The sequence below is a fragment of the Heloderma suspectum genome, chromosome 6 (genome assembly GCF_057233095.1).
Source record: "Heloderma suspectum isolate Gila_16-S chromosome 6, 16-S_ref, whole genome shotgun sequence".
Lineage (NCBI taxonomy): Eukaryota > Metazoa > Chordata > Lepidosauria > Squamata > Helodermatidae > Heloderma > Heloderma suspectum.
Genome location: NC_139463.1, coordinates 56,255,002 through 56,269,391, shown reverse-complemented (window position 1 = coordinate 56,269,391; position 14,390 = coordinate 56,255,002). Strand labels below are relative to the sequence as shown.

At 50.9% G+C, this 14,390-nt stretch overlaps 1 protein-coding gene across 1 annotated transcript in view; it reads left to right on the top strand.

Moving 5' to 3' along the window:
- CACNB1 (calcium voltage-gated channel auxiliary subunit beta 1) overlaps window positions 1-8,113 on the top strand; it is a 71,293-nt gene extending 63,180 nt beyond the window's left edge. Inside the window, exons 13-14 of the mRNA XM_084804445.1 lie at window positions 450-635; window positions 4,267-8,113. Of these exons, the coding sequence (XP_084660571.1) occupies window positions 450-635; window positions 4,267-4,764 (684 nt within the window). The 3' untranslated portion in view covers window positions 4,765-8,113. The remainder of the gene's footprint in view (window positions 1-449; window positions 636-4,266) is intronic.
- Window positions 8,114-14,390: the final 6,277 nt, after the last annotated feature.

Genomic DNA, 14,390 nt, shown 5'->3' with positions numbered 1-14,390 from the left:
ACTCCCCCCTCCCCGGCGCCTGCTCCCTGTCCTGCTGCACTGGCAGTCATTCTCATGCCTCCCTGCGGCGTTCCTCCCACCACGGTCGCTCCCACACTCTCTGGCCTGCCCCCACTCCCGGGCCCAGGCTGTCCTGCCTAGCCCAGGAACATCCCCTTCAGGCCTTCCCTTTTGCCATCCGCTCGGGCAGCGCAGAAGGGCTCTGCGAAAACGGTTGGCCTGCCCCGGCCCAGAGGCTGACCCCAGAGGAGCACGGGGGGCGTTCGACAGAGGCCGAGCAGCAGTAGGGCCCGCCCCGCCCCCTGGCACTCTCCCTCCTTGCAGCCTGCCCAACCGCCCACTTCCCTGCCCTGCGCACTTGGCGCCCAGCCCCTATTTTTCTGCCCGCGCGCCCTCTGCCTCCCTCGCGGAGCCACCGCCTTCCCAGCCTTCCCTCTCTCCTCCTGCAGGAGATGTTCGACATCATCCTGGATGAAAACCAGCTGGAAGACGCCTGTGAGCACCTGTCGGAATACCTGGAGGCCTACTGGAAGGCCACGCATCCCCCCAGCAGCAACCCGCCCAACCCCCTGCTGACCCGCACCATGGCGACGGCCGCCCTGGCTGCCAGCCCCGCCCCGGTCTCCAACCTCCAGGTACAGGTGCTGACCTCGCTCAAGCGCAACCTGGGGTTCTGGGGCGGGAGGGGCAGCCTGGACCAGGGCCTGAGCGGAGCTGTCCGGGTGGAGGAGCACGAGTTGTAGCTCTCATGAAGGCCAAGCTGGTGCTCCGGAATGGAGAAGGGAGCCCGGGGAGGCCCAGTTGACGAGGCTCCTCCTCGCCCACGAAGGACTTGCTGGTGCTGCTGTTCAGTGAAGGCCATCTCTCTCTTCTCCCCCTCCTCGCACTTCCACGAGGAACTGCCCTGCTGCAGAGCGCCCCCCCCCCACAAACTCATGCTGGTTTTGATGAACGGATGAGCTCGCCACATCACCCCTCCATCTCTCTTCCCACGGCCTTTGTCCTTCCAGCAGTGCTTTCTGGGACATGAGAGAAGCCGCTAGCCGTGAGTGGTGGGTCCATACCTTAGAGCAGGTACTGTGGGCCGCTTCAGTCAGACCTGCCGTGGCATCAGGGGTAACAACTTTCCTCCGTCTGCTCATGGAGACGCACAGAAACCAGCCAACTTCCCCGCAAGTGTCTGCATGTAAATATAGGGGCTGGTCCATTGTGTTGCAGAGATGGCCACGGGTAGTCATTTCGGTCTGGGCCTGGTGTCTGTTCCCCACTCCCTTCATGCACAGGGTAAATTTAGGCAACTCCTTCCCCCCTAGCCTCCAGCAGCAATGACTTCCTGTCACTCAGGCCCCATCTGCACGAGCCTTTTATTCCGGGGCGGCTGTAAGTTGAGGTCCCTCAGGACAGATGACAGAGTCACCACTTCGCAGCCATCCGTGGTTTTCTTCCGGAAAATGCAGATTTCCAAGGAGGCGTTTTGCTGCAATGTTTTTAGTTTACTGCAGGCTTCCCTACGGTTGCAAGCCGCCTGTCCCTTCCCCAAACTGACTTCACATTTTGCAGTGGGCATGTTGTAGGCATGTGTAGTGCTTGCATCACTCTGTGACACCCCTTTACTCCCCCTGTCCCTTCGCAGCTGCGCAGTTACAGAGGCACAGAGGGGCGTTTTCACTTATTTAATCACACTGTCACACATTTTTGCAGCTTCGTATCTTCGCAATGGTTGCTTTTGGACTCAGTGCCCAAGGGCTGGGGGGGTGTCTTGGGGGAGGACCGACTTCGCTCTGGCCACCATTTCGGAGCAATGGGTAGGCACGTTCACGCTTGTGAGTGCGAACCATTGCGAGCGTCTCGGGCTGGGGAACTGACAGACAGATGGCATGGAAATGAAGGATCAGAGAACACCCACTCTTTACCTAATGAGGGACAGACAGACACAACAGAACCTGTAAAACACAAAACAGACACTGCAGTGTCACACCCCCATGTTCACGGGGCTGTACAGCTGCGCATCAAAGTATAATGGCAAAAAAGGCGCGGTGGAGTGGGTTAGGGGAGCCCACAGTAAATCGCAAGTGTATCCCAGCCGGAGCTAATTCGAAGCCGAAATGCTGGGCAGTTGTGACAGGGTGAAGGGTGAAAGCAGTGCCATGTAGACAGGGCCTCAGTGGCAGGAACGCAGTGGGCCTTGGTTATCTAGAGGAGCCTGGAAGGGCTTTGTGGCCCCCACTCTGGACGACGTGCCAACATCCATGGCCGTGCTTGCAGCAAAGCCGGTTATTTGGTGGAGCTCGTCAAGGCAACTCTTCCACTGGCTTCCCAGGGCTCAGGGTCCTTCCAGAGGAGGCTTTTCTCATGTCATCTCCCTGCCCCAATCATGGGATTCTCTGGGGGGGTCTAGACAGTGTCATCTTCTGCTTGGAACCCTCCTGTGTTTTCCCACTTCTTCTGTCTTTTTGCTTGCCACAAAAAAATGGTTGAGAAAAAAGATGAAATAGCTGCGCGGGGCCTCCTAGGGCTTCGCGCTAGGCCTCCTCTGTCTGGAAGCACCCTCAGTGTCAAAGCCAACACTTCCCTGGCAAAGTAGCCTTGTCAGAACTGACGCGGCGGTGCTCCCTGACCTCTTACTTTGGCTGTGCCTGTCATCTTTGCTGATGCAGTTCCGTTGCAACCAGGCCAGGCTAATGCACAGAGGGATTGTCAACCCCAACAAGCTAAACAGAGGTATCAAGTTCTTCTCTCATTTGAACTAAAAACATGAGCTTGCACAGAGCAGACGTACACTTGTTATTGCAGGATCCATGCTTTTTGAAGGTGGGCTGATCTCTGCCACTCGTTCCGACACAGATTTGGACATGCTTCAGATGCACGTTTGAGTGCATGGTAGAGAGAGTCACACGGTTGCTGTTGTTTTAAATACGAGTGCAGATTTAGTGAGCAGCCAGCTTACCACCTCCGTGCTTGGCTCCCAGTGCTGTTTTATTGCCTGACGTGATAAGAGGCGGTGGACCTGGCATGGCCGATGACACCAGTTTCCCACACCAGTAGCGCAGGGGGGAACTTGCCCGGAATCCAGGCGGTCCAGCAGGTCAGCACAGGTGGGCGGGATGCATTCTGTTTGATGCCAGCAGTGGGTGCTGATGGGTTCCAGACTGGGCGGTGTGCCTCTCCTATGGCGCAAGCAGTTCCAGGGGGAAGGCCTCCTTTCTCCATGGTGCCCCTCTTTCAGTGTGCTTATCTCAACTGCGCCAGGAGCCGAATGTCGTCCAAGGTGTGAGGGGGTGGGGTGAGAAGGGTGCTGAGAGTGAGCTCGTGATGTGAGTTACCCCCTCTGAAGCCATGCTCTGTTGCAGGGTTGGGCAACCTTTTTTCAGCAGCGGGAAGCTGCATCCCCACATGGCTCACCTGTTGGGGGCCGCTTGTCCTCTTCCTGCCTGCCCAGGGGGCTGCCAGGGAAGGGGCAGATCGGTCTTGCCAGAGGTCTCAACGGATTGCATGCAGAGGGGTTTTGACATCAGGCTGAGGGCTGCAGGTTTTCCGCTGTTGTTCTGCCATGTGATGATGGGCTGTGCCGCATGGGGCTGATGGGAGTTGGAGTCCAACAGCATCTGGAGGGATACAGGTTCCCCACCCCTGTTTTATTGCCTACATTGTGTTCTGTACCACACATACAAACCCAGGGAGCCATTTCTGACAACACATCAGAGCACCATACTGAGGAGCTCTATCTGAAGCTGCCCCCCCCCTCGCAACTTCATATATATTAGATATTGCACACTTCTTTGGCGTCTCTCAGTTGCATGCTTTTTTTACTGTTTCGCTCCTAGGACAAGGAAGAAGAAACTGTGTCCAGAAACAATTTCCAGAGGATAGACACGTTGGTCTGTTGCGGCAAAACCAACGAGGCCTTGTAGCTGAACAAACACATTTATTATGGCATGCACTTCTGCGGACTACAGGCCATTTCATGCATTTAGTGAAGCAGGCTGTAGCCCACAAAAGCTTATGCCATAATGAATTCATTAGGCTTAAGGTGTCACAAAACTCTTCGTTGCTTTTATTGCCTTGTCTTTGCAGGGTGGCTGGTGTGTGCGGAACCTGGACGGTTGTTTTCTTAAATTTGGGGAGGTGTGCAGCCCGGAGCTTGAGAACCCGTGCTCTAACCCATTCTGGCTTGGGCCCTTGCTGCGCTGCGGCCTCACTAACCTGTGTGCTCTCTGTCTTCTTCCTTCCTGTGCATGGTGTGTGGTGGATGCATTTCTCCATCAGGGGCCCTGCGTAGTGCACGGGGAGGAGCCTCGCGACGCTGAGCACCCCGGCCTGCACGACTGTGCAGGGCAGCCAGCCGGGCGAGGCCAGATCCGCTCCCTGCAGCCTCCCTCGCACTTTGCTGCCCGCGGCCTTTCTCGCCAGGACACCTTCGACGCGGAGATGCCGGGCGGCCGCGATTCTGCGTACGCCGACCCAGCGGATTCCTGCATGGACACTGAGACCGACCCCTATGAGGAGCCGGAGCCTCGCCGCCCGCAGTGCCTGGGCTCCTGGGAGAGGGAGGAGCCTGAGCCTCACCGCACCCCAGGCCGGGGCCGCCGCCCCCCCCGGAGCCAGGGCTCCTGGGAGGCCGAGGAGCCTGACCGGCAAAACCACAACCGGCCTCTCCGTGGGCGTGGCAAGGGGCGGGAGCGCTGCTGCCAGGAGGAGGAGGAAGCCCTGGGCCACAGCCACAGCGACGTGGAGGACTGGGGGCGAGAGGCTTACATCCGCTGAGGCCCCGAGGGGCAGGGCTCTTATCCGCTGAGGGGGAGGCCTCTTCCCACTCAAGCCCTTGGGGACAGACGCGGTCTTCGGCTGTGCGGCACCTGGGGGTAGATGCAATGTGCACGAGGATCGACTGTCACCCCACGAGGTGGCTGTTTGCGGGCGTAGCATTTCCATCCCAGAGCTACACCATCACCGGCTCGGCCTGTGAGTGAACTCCCCTCCTCACCATTCTTCTTTGGGGACACCCTCCATCCCCCTCAGCCTTGCCATTTGTGCCAACAACCTGTCTGAACGCCCGTGTCCTGCCAGCCAGCACTGCCTGGGCTTTTCCCACAAGGTCATGAATAATCGCATATACCTTAAAGGCCTCTTCCTACTCTGGGGGGCGGCGTGGGGGTCCCCTGTGGACCTGGAGAGGGCCAGTCTCCATCCGTGCCTAGGATCGCCCCACGCGGTCCAGTAATAGCTGTGGGGACAGCTGACCATGTGCTGCCCCTCTGTAGATCCTGCCTGCCTGAACCCCAGTCCAAGGCCAAACGGCTCCCAGATGAAGATGCCCCCCTCCCCTCCATAATTTTCTGTCATCCCAGATCTCTTCCTTAGGCCGTCTCATGGTGCTGTACCAGGTCAACCACTGGGGTAGGGGGGAAAGCCGGCTCCCAGTTCTCCGTCACAGGATCTGCTCATTGCGTGACCTTCTCCAGTGCCTACAAAAGAAATCCAGCCCCAGCCACCTTAAACCTTTCCGCCCTCCTCATCCTCCAGTGCCTCGGCTCAGGGCCCTACTGGATGTGTTCCACCTGCCGGACAGATCTTGGGCCTCCCTGCAGAGTGTGCGCGCGCGCGTGCCATGCCTGGCAGGGAGGAAGGCTTTGGAATGTCTCTCCCTCAGATGTGCCTGTAATATGCTGTTTTGCTCCTAATGCTGATTTTGAAATCCTCTTTCCAGCATGTGTGATGGCTTGGCTTGGGGTGTGGGGCAGATGAAAGGCAGGAAGGCGCTCCCACCTCTCTGACGCTGTAGAGAGGCACACCCTTTCAGACTCGCCCACCTGAGGCATCCTGCCACCTTGGTTGCAAGAGGTGCCTTCTCTTACAGTAGGAAGCTGGCCCATCCAGCTGTTGTCTCTTCCGTTCTGGGGATTTCCCTTTCCAGTATGGCTTGGGAAATGGGAGTGTCTTTGGCGAAGTAAGGGGCTTTTGATTTCATCTGGAGACGAGCCCACTGGCATGCATGAGTTGCTGATACAGCAAGAAATGCAGGGCTCCAGTGGAAAGAAATGGAAGGTGAGGTGGGGTGGGTGGGTGGGGGGGTGGGTCATGCAGCTGTTACCTGCAGTCCTTGATCTGCCACCACTGATTCCTCTTGTACAGAGCTAGGAACCAGCTGGACCTGCAGAAGCTATATATGGACTTCAAGCTAGAGCATTTTGTCACTCTGTAAACCATAATGGGAAAGTAGTAGCCATTTGCTCTTACAAATGTCAGCAGCGCCCCTGGTAGGTTCTGCCTTACCCAGGCCTACCTTTTGGGCTCCACTCTTGTGCCAAAATCTGCCTCCTGCCTTTAGTCCCTTTTAAAGAATGGCCCTTTATCCAGTATGTCGCAGTTGAACAGAATGTAAGTGACATTCTTGAGTTCTGGATACCACACACCTCTGAAGATGACTCCCCCCCCACCCAAGCTTTTGAACCTGGTAACCATGGTCCTCCGCCTGCTTCTGAGGGGGGTTAGGGTTTCGTGTATGTGTTTTTAGTGACGTTCATTTTCCTTGTTGCATAAGCCCCACAAGGGTCTCTGTGGCTAACTGAATTTCATCCTCTGTCCATCCATCCTGTTGTGTATAGCTTACATGCCAGATGCCTCTGTCTCCATTAAAACAGCACTGCTGTCATCAGCATGAATGTAACATTCTTCAGGAGATGAAGAAACTGAAAACTTGGGTGTCAGGTGGAAAAAAACAGTTTTAAAAGTGAATCATGGCCTTAGATCAGCCCCTCAAGCCTTAGGATATAATATTTGCTCTAATAAAGCTGTGCAGAGCTTGACCTATTCAGCGGAAAGGAGGCTGATGTGGCATATAGCCTGATCTACAGATACATCTGCCAGGGTGATATGAGCAATTTAAGTTAAAGGAAACTTGCAAGGCACAGGCACTAGTCGCAAATAGGAAGTGCAGGTTGGAACATGTGGCTTCCCACTTTTGGAGGTGTCAAATCCTGCAGCGATTGGATATGGCTGATGTGTGAGGTATCCTGCCTTTGTAGTTGGGAAGGTGAAGGACGTGATATCTTTCTCGTCCTTTTCAGCTTTAGCGATTCTACAAAAAACACCTGTCTGTAATTCCCACAGACATCACCAGGTGCTTTTGGTCCTGTTGTGTGATTCTTTTTGTGTGATCTCCTTTAGGGTTGCCTGGTATCTTTGATTCCTTCTTTCTTTTAAGCTGCTACCCCTTATTCCAAAACCTTGCGCATCCACGGCACTTTAATGGACATCCTTTATGTCAGACACCACAACTCAAATTCTTGCTTGTTTTTAAAATGTTGATTTGGGAATGTTCACAATCCCTTGATCATCTGACTGATGCCTGATGAGATATAATAACCTTGGAGATAGGAATAGCACATCTGAGTTCCTTAGGTCCAAACTAGCTTTAGGTTTTTCCCTTTTTGCCATGCCGTGGGGATCTCAAAATGAAGGTCAGTAATGGATCTAGTTAGTGTACGTACACCTTCAAATTTGTCTCTGTGGTGGATTTCACATGTCTGTCTCCTGCTACCTGAAGCTTCAGTGGAGATATGAATTTGCAAATTTATGTGCTCTCCACAAAATGACCCATTATGGCTGGGCAAGAGTTGTAGGGGAAAGGGTTTGTTACTTACCAGCAGGCAAAAAGATTGCTAATGGGATTTGAACAATGCAAAAAGTGCATTTGTCATTTATCAAGTTCTTTTAACAGAGTGCATTATATTTTATTTATTCTTAGCATTGTTCCTTGGAGTGGGATTCCTTGGCCAAACTTGAATTCTCTGCAGTGAATGGTTTCACCAAAACCCTTGTAACAGGTGGTTCTGGGTGGGGGGAAAGGGGGAGGGGGAGGCATTTTTAAGAATGTGCTACTGAGCTTTCAGATAATGAAGCAGCCCTACCCCCCTGCCCTATTTTTGCATCTCTCAGATTTATCCTCCAGTTTGGGTTGTTTTGTTGTTTAATTTGGCGGGGCGGGGGGAAGAAAGTTATTGACAGTAGAAAATAAATTCTGCCAAGTCTCTGCCTCATCATTACAGTTTGATTCTTCAGTGCTCCAATGACCCAAGCCCATTACCATGGGAATAAAAGTATTTTATAAAGTGCCATCATGTTGAAATCATTATTGTGTGAGGTGGGGAACGATGGGAAAAGGGAGTAGGAAATGCAGAGGTGCCATTTCAAAACTGCCCATGAATTCCTCACATAAAAAGATACCTCACATAGAAGAAAACTGTATCTCTGAACACAAGGAACCAACAACATGCCTAGATGCCATCACAAACCAGTTATCCTTTCTTCCTTCCTTTTTGCCCGATACCATCTCTCACTCACTCACTCACAGACATGTACACACACACACACTGTGTGGTGACAAGATTTCCCCAACGTATGACATTCACAGTCAATTTGTGACTGTTTGGGCCAGGGAAGCTGCATGACATTGGGAACAGGGCAGTCCCTTGTCTGTTTCCTGCCTCCCACCTGAGCAGAGGAAGCTGCTCCAGCTGGTCTGGGGGCTGTACAAGGAAGCAAGCTCCCAGAGAGCGAGTGAACAGGGGGAGCAAACACGAGTTGGCCAGGGGAGCTGCAGTGGAAGAGGAGACAAAGGCAAAGAGGTAAGTGGGCTGGAGGAAGCCCAGGGAGCTGTCCTTTTCCTTCCAAGTGGCTGTGAGCTCACCAGGTGCTTCCGAGAGCTCCAACTGAATTGGGGGGGGGGCAAGTACTCCCAGCAGTTGTGTGGGCAGGAAGTTTCAGTCTGTTTCCCGCAGCTGAGCAGAGCAGAGGAAGCTGCTCCAGCTGGTCTAGGGACTATAGAAGCACGCAAGCTCCCAGCAAGCGAGCAAATGGGTTGGCCAGGGGAGTTGCAGTGGAAGAAGAGGCGCAGAGCAGAAGAACCTGCTCCAGCTGATCTAGGCTCTATAGAAGCAAGCAAGCTCCCAGAGAGCAAGTGAACAGAGTGAGTGAACAGGGGGAGCAAACAGGAGTTGGCCAGGGGAGGCCCCTAAAATTTTTTTTAATTCATTTAAAAAAATTATAACATGTCCATACCAGTGGGACTCTGCTTTTATCCTCCAGTGAGTAGAGGTCCAGGCACAGGCTACTCTAGAACAATCAGAAAGCTAGACAAAAAGGAAAAGAGACTATGGAAGGACAAGACTCCTCAGTGGTGGTGACCTGCAAGGTGTGTGCCCTGTTTCTTGCCTGAGATCAACATGGCCTACACATGCAACAAGTGCAAGTTGATCACGCTGTTGAAAGAAAAAGTAAGGACTGGAACAGCAACTGTTGACCCTCCGGGGAATGAGAGAACACCAAGAGTTCTTGGACAGAATGGGGGAACTACACCAGCAAAGTGAAGACCAGAAGCTTGAAGAGCCACAGCAAGCTGAGGCAGAAGAGGGAAATGCTGAGGTGAGGAAACATGCAGTAGAGGATACTCCTTGGAAAAGGGTGACAGGAGCAGAAGAACTAGAGGCCACTCTGCACCAGTAGAGGCAGTGGAACTAGGGACCCGTTTCCAGGTACTTGAGGATGAGACTGGAGGACAGCCTGCAGAGGAAGAATTACATGGGAATCTGCATGAGAGCAAGCAGGAGGTTGAAGGTCAGTCAAGCAGAGGCAATGAACCCCAGGCCTACAACAAGAAGAAGAGAAGAGTGGTAGTGGTGGGATACTCCTTGCTGCGTGGGATCGAAACCCAAGTATGTCGCGAAGACCCGTGGACTCGCCAGGTATGTTGTCTCCCGGGAGGACGAATTAAGAGACGCGACTGAAAGGTTGCCTGTGCTCAAAGCCCACTGACAGGTATCCCTTTCTTCTCATCCATGTGGGAACAAATGATATTGCCAAGCAGAGCTACGAAGAAATCACGTCAGACTTTGAAGCTTTGGGAAGGAAACTCAAAAACTTTGGGGCCCAGATAGTTTTCTCATCCATCCTTCCAGTAGTTACAAGAGGGAATGGGAAAGAAAAATACTCCAGGTGAATGACTGGCTATGAAGGTGGTGCCAACGAGGGAGATTTGGATTCTGGGACCACAGGCTATACTTCCTGGAAGGTGGACTGTTGACAAGGGACAGGTTGCACCTCTCAAGGGCTGGGAAGAATGTGTTTAGCCACAGCATGGAGAACATCAGGAGGGCTTTAAACTGAATCCTATGGGGAAGAGAGACCTACAGTTGGGGGTAACAATAGACGAAGGCTCATGCACCGCAACAGAGAGAACAGCTCTAATAGTGCCCAATAATAGTCTTCACAAACACGGAAGAAAGCCAGACCATGACGCACATAGTCTTCAATGTCTATATACTAATGCCCAGAGTATGGGAAACAGAACAAACGTGAGCCCTTAATACAGGAGGGAAATTATGACTTGATAGGTGTAACTGACACTTGGTGGGATGACTGTCATGACTGGAATACAGCAACTGAAGGATACAACTTGTTCAAAAAGAACAGGAGGAACAGAAAGGGAGGTGGGGTTTCACTATATGTTAAAAATACAGATCTCTGCACAAATACAGGAAGATGAGCTTGGTAGCCCCATTGAGAGCATCTGGGTTAAAATAAATGGAGCAAAGAATAAAAGGAACGTGGTGGTTGGAGTCTACTACTGGCCACCAAATCAAGGAATAGACAAGGATGAAACCTTTGAAAAGCCAATACCCAATGTTTCAAGGAAGCATGATGTAGTAGCAATGCGGGACTTCAATTTCCCTGATATTTGTTGGGAGACAAATTCTGCAAAACATAGCCCCTCCAAGAGATTCCTGACTTGTGTTGCTGATAACTTTCTCCTACAGAAAGTAGAGGAAGGAACTAGAGGATCGGCTATCCTTGACTTGATACTAACCAACAGAGATGACTTAGTGGATAAAGTAGCAGTTACAGGAATTCTGGGGGAAAGCAACCATGTTATACTTGAGTTCATGGTTCCAAAGGAAGGAAAAGCCAAGTGTAGCCAAACCTGTACCCTCGATTTTAGGGAAGCTGATTTTAATAAACTCAGAACAATGATAAGTAAGGGCCCATGGCAAGTGACTCTAACGAGAAAAGGAGTCCAAGATGGGTGGGAACTTTTAAAAAAGGAAATTCTCAAGGCACAATTACAAACAATTCCAACAAGAAGAAAAGGTGGAAGACAACAGAAGAAGCCAATGTGGTTTCACAAAAAGCTTAGAGATGACCTGAAAACAAAAAAGGACACATACAGGAAGTAGAAGGAAGGCCAAGCAACCAAGGAAGAGTACAGGCAGGTAGCACAGAATTGCAGGGTGGCATCAGGAAGGCTAAAGTTGAGAACGAGCTGAGGTTAGTGAGGGAGGCTAAAAGCAACAAAAAGGCTTTCTTCAGCTACGTGCAAGGCAGAGGAAAGAAATGGTGGTTCAGCTATTAAATAAGGATGGCAAAATGATAACAGATGACAAGGAAAAGGCAGAGGTGCTCAATTCCTACTTGGCTCAGTCTTCTCCCAAAAGAGGGTCTATGACCCCCCTGGCAAAGGCGAAGTACAGGCTGAAGGGTCAGGATTGCAGCTTGAGATCGATAGGCATATGGTCAAGGAAACCTAATGACTTGGAATGAGTTCACATCTCCAGGGCCAGATAAACTGCATCCTAGAGTAATCAAGGAACTGGCAGAAGAACTCTCAGAACCGCTGTCTATTCTCTTTGAGAAATCATGGAGGGCGGGTGAAGTGCCAGATGACTGGAGGAGGGCTAATGTCCCTGTCTTCAAAAAGGGTAAAAAGGAGGAACCTGGGAACTACAGACCAGTCTCCAGAGAAATATTTACAAACATTGGTATTTCACAGAGGACTCTTTGGGCTCGATCAATAGACCTTGCATCACTTTTAAAAGAACCAATCATTTAAAAGACTGGTTGGTACGTAGTGACACTAACTATAGATTGAGGACAGCTCAGCCCATCCTTCGGGGGGCATTAGTACCCAGAGGGCATTACCCATGTGGACACTGCAGATATTGTAAATATACCCAAAAATGCCACTTGCGTTGATACAGTAGACAATTGAATTTATAAGAATGTGTAATATTCAACATTTTCCCACTTGTCGCAGTGCACGTGTGCACAATCAGATGTGCATGTGACAAAATATACGTTGGCCAGCCCAAAACCGCTAGAGAAACACATTGAGTGAACACTTTAGCAATATAGGCAACCAAAGATAGTAAACTCCTTAGTAAACTGTTTGTCACAATAAAACCATCCTGCTGAAGATTTTTCTGGGTGACTGAGAAACTGCATAAACCAAATGCCAAAGATCTTCTTAGAAGAGAGATCTTCTGGATTCTGCAGCTGGGCAGTCTTGTTCCAGGGACCCAGGACAAGGACCTAGAATACTTTGCATTACTGTGTGAAAAGAATCTCACTAGTTTACTCATGATTCCTCCCTGTAACGAAATGGTATTGCCCTCATTTCATCTGCAGACAATTTAGGACTATAAAATCAGGGCGAGTCCTCCATGCTTTCTGAGCATTTTAAGACAGAGGAAGCATCAGATTCTTTAACACCTTTGGAGAAAAATAAGCGGGTGACTAAGAAGATAGAAACACCTGGAGAAAATGTTTCTGTAAAGGAATGTGCTAATAAGGCCATAAAGGTTCAGTGTTAATGGAACAGCTTGTTTTATCAGCCAGGGGAGTCTACTGGATTATTCACTTTAGATGTTTGTGTAAGCAGTCCTGTGAAAGGGAAGCTTTATTTTAGTATGTGAGCGCATTTTAATATATCAGTAGCTAAAGGCAACGACTAGAACTTTTATCTAATATAACCCAAAGCAAAAAACAACCTTTAATTGTGTCTTGTAAGTGTTGTAAATTGTGGATGCATTTCAGTACATCATCTGTTGTAACTTTTTATACATATTTACGGATTTTAGGAGTGTTTTAAACCATTTATAATATCTTGCAGAGGTATTTCAGCTACAGCCCCAAGTCCTTTCCGAAGTGTGTTGGGCATAATAAAAGAAACTTCAAGCCCGAGAATATGTTCTCTCCTGTTTGGGACACGCGCGTGCCGCCCCCCGGCTGTTACCCCTGGGAGCAGCACGGGGGCCGGCTGCAGCCTGCTAGCCTGGAGCCTGCTGTGACTTTGATCCGTCCCTCCGTGTTGCCTGCATCCAGATGTCTCCTGCATCTTGTCTCCAGCACGATACAGGCCTTTCTTTTCTCTGGGCCAAGCGCTTGGTTTTTCCGCACATGCAACCACTCTTTTCTTCTTCAGATTTCTTTCCCACCACCTCCCAAACCTGTATCCTCTGGTTGCCTTCCCTGTCCCTTGAGGCCTCTGCTCCTCTGACTAAGCATTTTCCCTCCTGCTCTTGTCCATTGACAGCTGCTCCCTTTCCTCCCTTTTCATTCTGCTCCCTTGGCGTTTTCTCCCACCTTCAGCTGCCCAGCCTCCCGCCTCCTTGCTCAGTGCAAGAAACACCTCATAGCAGCATTGGCCTTGCTTGGCCCAGTTCAGCTCTGGTTCTCCTTGCCAGGGGGATTTTGCCAAGTAGTTGCAAGGGAAAGGAAACAGAATGGCATGTGAGCAAAACTCCCCTGGAAACCGACATTCGACCTTTCTTTTCTACTTTCACCTTTGCTCCAGTATCCTTACCTGCACACAGACATGCCACGCTATACTTTATCTACTTATTTTAAATATTTATTTAGTGCATTTATATCCCTCCTCTCCTATCATGGAATGCAGGGAATTACAGATTCCCAGGTGCCAATCAGGCCAGACCCACACCTGCTTACCTTCTGCAAGATGGTGGCACCATGTACCCTCAGAGCACACCCTGGGTCTCCAAGTCACATACGTGCTCTCGAGCCGCATGCATGCTTCCAACAAATCGTCACATCCCTTGAACCTAGTGCGTTCCTGCAGACATTTATGGTCATTGGATTAGATCTAGACTGACAGTGAAGTCCTAGACATGCCTCCTTAGAAGTAAGCCCCACTGAGTTCAGGGGGACTCACTGCTACATTTCAGCCTTAGCTGTACTTAACTCTCCTTGATTTCAATGGGAACAAAGTTAACTAATGACTAAGTGAACCCATGACTAATCTGTCCCATTGATTTCAGTGGGACCAAAGGGCAACCAACATAAGAGCAATCCTACTTATGTCTACTCAGAAATAAACCCCATTATGCTGAATGGGGTTTACCACCAGGTATGTGGGTACAGCCTTCATCTGGATCCAACCCTTCTATTCAGTATGTCCCAGCAAATCTGTGTATAGGAATGTTGATGCTGAGCAGGAAACCTACTACAGCCTTCCCCAACCTGGTGCCCTCCTCCAGATGGGTTGGATTACATCTCCCAGAATCCCCAGCCAGCTGTAGCCCAACCCATCTAGAGGGTGC